The sequence below is a fragment of the Sinocyclocheilus anshuiensis genome, unplaced genomic scaffold (assembly GCF_001515605.1).
Source record: "Sinocyclocheilus anshuiensis isolate Anshui unplaced genomic scaffold, SAMN03320099.WGS_v1.1 scaffold140, whole genome shotgun sequence".
NCBI lineage: Eukaryota > Metazoa > Chordata > Actinopteri > Cypriniformes > Cyprinidae > Sinocyclocheilus > Sinocyclocheilus anshuiensis.
The window spans coordinates 745,082-752,416 of NW_015554147.1; the positions used below are offsets into that span (position 1 = coordinate 745,082).

Below are 7,335 nucleotides of genomic sequence, written 5' to 3' on the forward strand. Positions count from 1 at the left end.
GGCACGGCATGATCCATGAGCGGATGAAGGAAAAAAGCCATTGGGAGCCTTGTGGGGCTTTTGAAAGCTTGCCACAGGAACATTAGCCCCTATTATTGACATTATGGCCCACTGATATCATCTCAGTTCTCCAGGGGGCTTCTCTTCACACCATAGTCAAGTACACCAGAGACTGCACAAATCGCACATGCTGCCCCATCCTCTCTCCAGCTGTGAAATCCTGTTCTTCATCGCCCCGAAAATCTAGAGGTGGCAAATGCAAAATTATTCTTCTGATGTCAAACGGGAGGGGGCAGACAAGCAATACCAAATCCAGAGAAAAATCAAGACCATGTCTTCAAATGAAGAGTTATGAGGGGAGAAAAAAAATCAGGTTATTACTGTTTGAACAAGTTAGACTGCTTGTTAAGGCACTTGTTTCAAGTGACTAGAAACATGAAGATGAGCAGAGGAACAGAGAGAGAGAGAGAGAGAGAGAGAGAGAGAGAGAGAGAGAGAGAGAGAGAGAGAGAGAGAGAGAGAGAGAGAGAGAGAGAGAGAGAGAGAGAGAGAGAGAGAGAGAGAGAGAGAGAGAGAGAGAGAGAGAGAGAGAGAGAGAGAGAGAGAGAGAGAGAGAGAGAGAGAGAGAGAGAGAGAGAGAGAGAGAGAGAGAGAGAGAGAGTAGAGAGTCGGTGTGCTTGCAGGCGATGAGTAGTCTTTTTTCTCCCTTGGGTGATAAATCCTCATGTCCCCTCTTCCCCTCCTCAAGTGATTTGAAGTCTTCGGGATGAAAATATTGGTGCAGCAGTCCTTTAGTAGGCCATGAGTCCTTCCCGATTATTGGGCCGTCACAACATCACATTCCTTTGTAGTGGCACCAAACAAGAAACAAACAAAAAAGTGTGGGAAAAGGAAGACAGACGGAAGATATATAGTTTAAACAAACCAAAAAATATCCCCTATTCCCTAGACACAGTAGGGAAGGAAAAAAAAGGTGGGGATAGGGGACGAAGGATTGGTGATCTGGATCGGGTAGAAAAGAAAAACCATGTTAAAATCAAACATGTACATTGTAATCTCTAGAGTGACTGAACATTGAACTCACCTCTTCTGCTCACAGCTTAACCTCCTCTCCACTCTCACTGTGGTACTCGGCCACATATAGACTCTTATCAATACTGCTGGGAATGGGCTTGATTTCGGTACCCAGCTGTTCTTCAATACCTTTCAGGTTGAAGCGGTCATCGTAAGTGATCAAGTTAATGGCGAGACCCAAGTGTCCAAATCGGCCTGTGGGGGGAGAAGGCCAATGTCATTTAACACTGCTACCCTTTCAAAAGCCTGACTGCCAAACAGTGATATTACCAATGCAACATTACTTGATCTCAGAGCAGGAGTCAAACGAAACCCTACTCACCAGATCTGCCAATACGATGGAGGTACGTCTCCCCAAGTTTGGGGAAATCAAAGTTGATTACCACATTCACAGCTTGTATATCAATTCCTCTTGTGAAGAGATCTAAACAGAGAAAAGAGAAAGCAAGTTCTAGTTTAATTAGGGATGTAACAACTCACTCAACTCAAGATACGATTCGGTTCTCACACGATTTTAACAAAATGAGATTCAAGAAATTCTAAATGAAATTAAACAGGCAGACGAGCTGAATGAATATGCAAATTTACTATGACAGCAAATGCCGCAATATAGCATTTCCTTGGTTACCACTGCACTTATATGATGCAATATCTCTTTAAATATATATTATAAAAAGGCAAGATGAAAAGAAAATCCCATCACAACTTTTCTGAAGACAGTCAGTTCCCCTCAGAGTTACATTCATATAAACCCCCACCTGTATCACGATTTGTTTAACATCTCAACCGACTTGAATGTCACATATTTGTATTAATTTTCAACTGGCTCAGGGTGTGCCATTACATCCCCAGGTTTAATACCAACTTTGATTTATGGTGTCTATCGTAAATAAGTAAACACAGGGTGTCTACAGATATGAACAAGTTAAATTTAAGACTTAAGACCTTTTTAATACCACCTTACGTGAAATTTAAGACCAAACCTGTGACGGAAATACACATTACATACATAAGTAATATTTGTGACCCTGGACCACAAAACCAGTCATAAGGGTAAATGTTTTTACATTGAGATTTATCATCTGAAAGGTGAATAAATAAGCTTTCCACTGATGTATGGCTTGTTAGGATAGGACCATATTTGGCAGAGATACAACTATTTGAAAATCTGAGGGTGCAAAAAAATCTAAATACTGAGAAAATAGTCTTTAAAGTTGTCCAAATTAAGTTCTTAGCAATGCATATTACTAATCAAAAATTAAGTTGATATATTTACGGTAGGAAATTTACAAAATATCTTCATGGAACATGATCTTTACTTAATATCCTAATGATTTTTGGCATACAAGAAAAATCGATAATTTTGACCCATACAATGTTTTTTTGGCTGTTGCTAAAAATATACCCAAGCGGTTTTGTGATCCAGGGTCACATTTAATGTGTTTAATGTAAAAAGAAAACAAAATATCGTCACTGTCAAAAGTGCCGTTTATTACTACAATATACAGTGAACTTTTCAAATCAACAGATAATATCCCCACAAAAGCACAGCATCACAAAGATTTTTGATGGTGTAAATGATTTATTCTGAAGCAATATTTTCAGTGTTCTATCAGCTTTTACATACTTAAATCGGCATGTTTTTAATATTTACCTTTATAAAGGCCCATTTATTTGCATCATCTTTCATGTCAAATTCTTACAATTGATCCAAAAATTCAATATACATTACCAATCAAATGAAACAATTTACACTGCAAAATCACAACTGCAGTAAATAATGTTATAAGATTAATGTTTTAAATAAAATTGAATATACAAATAAGAAATATTGGGGAAAAATGCATACTTTTAAATGAGACCAAACCGCCAGTAGGTGGCGTTAAATCACTTATTCATTCAACCGATTCCTTCAAAACACTGAATCATTCCGTAACAAAACCGCCGAGTGTTGCTCGGAGAATGTGCAATACTTCAGTTCAGATCTTTGTTTGGAACTACTTTCGTTGGCGAAATAGGAAAAAAAAAAAAAAAACAAGTTTATAGTGTCTAAATGTAAGTAACTACACTTAACTACTTGTTTGTTGAAATAAAAATCAACGTAATATTTCAAATCGTGAAAATATTCAGCAAAATAGCCCCCTTGTCATGCTATGTTACTTAACTGTATCATGTTATAAATAAACATTTTGAATTTTTACCCCAGTATGTTTGTTCTGAATTTCTTTGTGCCGTTAAGCTCATTTGATTTGATTTCTCCATGAAAGTCTCTCACAGCACGACATTAATACCAGAAATACACTATCCATTAACAATCACTGTCAAAAGAATCATTCACTAGAACCATTCATCAGTCACTAGTTAATTTTTGTCACTTAAGTTTTAATCAGGCTATTTGTTCTGTCGGGCAAGTAAAATTCCCAAGCCATTTTTCAGTAAACTTGCATTAACCCATTTAAAGTAGCCTGGAGGCTGGTCAGCTAGCTAGCTCGACCTGTATTCCAACAGATTTTAAACACTCACTGTGTCCGTCAAGACTGGAGAAATTTTTGCAGTAATGTGACCAAAAATATTTAAGACCCACTGAATCTGAATTTAAGACATTAAGACTTTAAGGACCCGCGGCCACCTCGAAACTAGTGGTTGACCGATATTGGTTTTTTGACAGTCGATGCCGATATCTTGTAAAGCATGGTGGCCGATATAATTGTATTTATTTTAATTCATATTTAAGAAATTTTAATTCATTTGAAAATAGATTAAAAATAAATTTGTAAAATAAACATACTTTAGATGACAACGTATTTTCCACAAATAAATAAATATTTAATAAAAATCTAATTGAAAAGGAGAAGTTTGTGTGCATTGGGAATCATATTTTTTCAAATAAAGCCAAGGTAACACTCATTTTACACACAGCACACAGTGAAAATGACGACTATGACATTGGGCAAATGCATCAAGCGCAGCATAATTTGAAATCACGAATTTAATGTTTAAAGCATTCAATTTGCAAGATCGAAAGTCACGCAGAGAACACACGATCATGCAGGTCACATGCACACTTCACTAGATCTCACAACTGGATTCGACTAAGTTTGCAAGGTTTGTGAAATTAAATTTTCATCAATTCAAATATTTGTTTAAATGTAAATGCGTATTTGTTGAATGCTCACGGCAAACGAGAAAGTATTATAATGTTTGCCTTTCTACTACTAATAATATAAAACCAATCGTTATAATACTTTTTGTATACATTTTAATTCCTTTGTTTAACAGTTCTTTCTGATTATTAGACAGACTTCTATCCGTATTAGACAGAACGGATAACGACGACAGCAAACAAGAGGGAGAATGTGAGCACTGTGTGCTCAGGCGCTGCCGCTGTCAGCGCAGTCAAAATAAAAGTCTGGCGAGCCGTCAAAATAAAAGTCCCACATCGAACGCATCGGCCACACAGAAAAATGCCAATATTTGAAAAATGCCAAATATCGGCCGATATATCGGTCGACCACTACTTGAAACATCCAGATTTTCAATTGTACTTACCAGTGCAGACGAGATTTCGACATAAGCCATTTCTGAAATCGTGGAACACACGGTTTCGGTGTTCCTAAAGGAAAATTAAAACTTGTATTAGCATAGCATTAACCAAGACAGAATTCAGAATGTCAACAGTTTGGCAATTAAAATTACAAATCCTGTACATCCTTCACAATTCATTACATAAACACTTGCTCCATTTCAAAACTCTGCCAACAGCAGTGCGGTAACACCACACGCCCTCTCTATTCCCACCTGTCTCATCTTGGCGTGAATGTAGAAACAGGAGTATCCAAGCTGAGAGATCTTCTTTGCCAGGAGCTCCACTCGCTGTGACGAATTGCAGAAGATTATAGACTGATTGATCTGGAGCTGAAAAACAAAAACAAACATTAAATAAGATGTCTGCAACAGTCAGGAGGACAGCAATGCTAATTTTCAAATCTTAGTCAGATAAAATGTGGGATGCACAAGGATCAGAAGATTGTTACCCTGGAGAACAGAGTATTAAGGCAATGGACTTTCTGCCTTTCGGTTACATAGGCGTAATACTGAGTAACCCCCTTCAGGGTCAGCTCATCCATCAGGTTTATCTCATAGGGCTTCTGCAGATGGGTGTTCTGTTCACAAAAATAGAGCATAAATTAATACTTTCTGAACCACAATGATAGCCTTTTGAACAATTGCATACAATGATTATTATAATATTAGGCTTTAAAATGCAGCAAACATACAATTAAAGTACAGATCAGTGTTTTCTGCAATATTAGGCAGCAAAGGCAACATGCCATTCTATTGCATACTCTGCATGCTCACATGAATAAACACAGTGAGGCCACAAGGGCTGGGCATTTAATCATATTGGATAAAATCTGATTTTGGCTTTCTAACTATTATGAAGAAAATCGCAATGACGCTTTTGTTTCGTCTTGTTACAAACTCAGCGATTCCCCCCATTCTTTATAGCAGTGCACTTCTAGCCTTCCTTAAATGTTTAGTAGTTTTCTTTAGGTTGCATGGCAACATTTATTTTTAAATTAATTATATTCATTTATTAGTGTACACATTTATCATTTGAAATATTTAAAATGCAACAAAATTCACTCTTAATTCAGTTCAAAGTTCAACACATTTCCAAAGTAAATTACTAACCATGTTCTAAAATCTTGATCAAAATAATCGTGATTGATTTTTGCCAAAATCAAGCAGCCATGACTCATGAACAGCAAATCATAACCTTCACGTGTTAACTGTTACCATAAGTTGGTAACTAGTTAGTGGCATGCTCTCAGTTGGTAACTAGTTAGTGGCGTGCTCAGTGGTTTTAAATTTAAAAATGCATACTTTAATAAAAACTAAAATCTATTTTAAAAAAATACTTTGTTTTTATAGAACTTTGTTTAGAAATCAGTGGGCTTACCATGAACTTCTGCACACTCAGTGGGAAGGTGGCAGAATACAGCAAAATTTGCCTTTGTTTGGCCAAACAGTTCAGAAGCTCCTCCATCATCTGTACAAAGTCCTGTGACAGGAGCTTATCTGCCTACTCGGTAACATGGGCAGAACATACAAGAGATACAAGTATTACTCTATGGCAGTTAACGCAGTAATTAGCCTAACAACAAGATAAAGCTCTCATTCTCATACCTCATCCAACACGATCATCTGAACTTGATTGACTTTGGCCACTCCCTTTTTGATGAGGTCTAAGATTCTTCCTGGAGTGGCAATGACAACATGCACTACAAAGGGAAAAGTTAAATCCAGTGAGATCCAGTGTTTACGGAAGGGTATATGTAAAGTAGTTCAAAAAACATTTCCCACCAGATTATGAACACTTGCCTGTTTCATCAAGTCTCATGATGTCATCACGGAGGTTGGTTCCACCTGTTGTTGCCATGACCTTGACCCCGCCCATGTGTTTGCTGACCTGAATACATATCTGGCTCACCTGTAGAGCCAGTTCTCTAGTGGGCACAACAACCAACGCTGCAGAAAGTATTTAAAGCTTGAAGTCACTTAAAAGCAATAGAGAAATCATGTATAAAGCCTATCAACATGAAACCTAACAACTTCTTGTAAATGTGCCAAAACCAAGATAGTCACAGACCTTGTATGCTGTCTTTCTTCAGGTCAATGCGTTCAAGTAAGGGAATGAGGTAGGCGCCACTTTTTCCTGTGCCGTTCTTGGCTCTGGCCAGAATGTCCCTCCCAGACAACGCAATGGGAATGCTCTCCTCCTGCAGGAATGAGTGTGAACACGGTAATGAGCAGATGGGTCCGATTAAACGCAAGCTTCTCTTGCCTTACAGAGGATGGAAACTGTATGGTCACTGACAGACAAAAAGTTTAAGAAGCCTCAATAGTCTGAAGCCAGTTTCTGTAAGAGACATTATCATTCTGTTAAAGTTAAAGTTTAAACAAATATATAAATTCATAGACATCGATTGCTATTAACGAGACCATTTAAATATGAAGTCTGCATGTTCTGCACATCTGTGTGAATGACTGGCGCGGTTTCATCTACGACACATGCTCAAGCATTCGTTAACACTCGTCCTGTTCTCAGCACCTGTTATCTCACTATATGAGGACTTGAACTTCCTCTCCAGAGCTGCTGAGAATTCACTTCACAAGCATTTCACTTGAAAAAAAACTATTGTAAGAAACACAGAAACTACATGACAACCACCCCCCCCCCCAAAAAAATAAAAAATA

General features: G+C 37.7%; 1 protein-coding gene across 2 annotated transcripts in view; it reads right to left on the reverse strand.

The window, feature by feature from the left end:
* Window positions 1-696: 696 nt before the first annotated feature.
* The window catches only part of LOC107670620 (probable ATP-dependent RNA helicase ddx6), a 23,185-nt gene continuing 16,546 nt past the window's right edge, over window positions 697-7,335 (reverse strand). The window contains exons 5-14 of one of the 2 annotated variants that reach the window (XM_016463267.1): window positions 6,728-6,857; window positions 6,460-6,606; window positions 6,265-6,359; window positions 6,038-6,160; window positions 5,109-5,237; window positions 4,873-4,989; window positions 4,624-4,687; window positions 1,397-1,498; window positions 1,085-1,269; window positions 697-843 (exon numbers count right to left, since the gene is read on the reverse strand). In XM_016463267.1, the coding sequence (XP_016318753.1) occupies window positions 1,094-1,269; window positions 1,397-1,498; window positions 4,624-4,687; window positions 4,873-4,989; window positions 5,109-5,237; window positions 6,038-6,160; window positions 6,265-6,359; window positions 6,460-6,606; window positions 6,728-6,857 (1,083 nt within the window). In that variant the 3' untranslated portion in view covers window positions 697-843; window positions 1,085-1,093. Of the gene's footprint in view, window positions 1,003-1,084; window positions 1,270-1,396; window positions 1,499-4,623; window positions 4,688-4,872; window positions 4,990-5,108; window positions 5,238-6,037; window positions 6,161-6,264; window positions 6,360-6,459; window positions 6,607-6,727; window positions 6,858-7,335 lie in introns of both variants that reach the window. The other variant, XM_016463266.1, reaches the window with a different exon arrangement.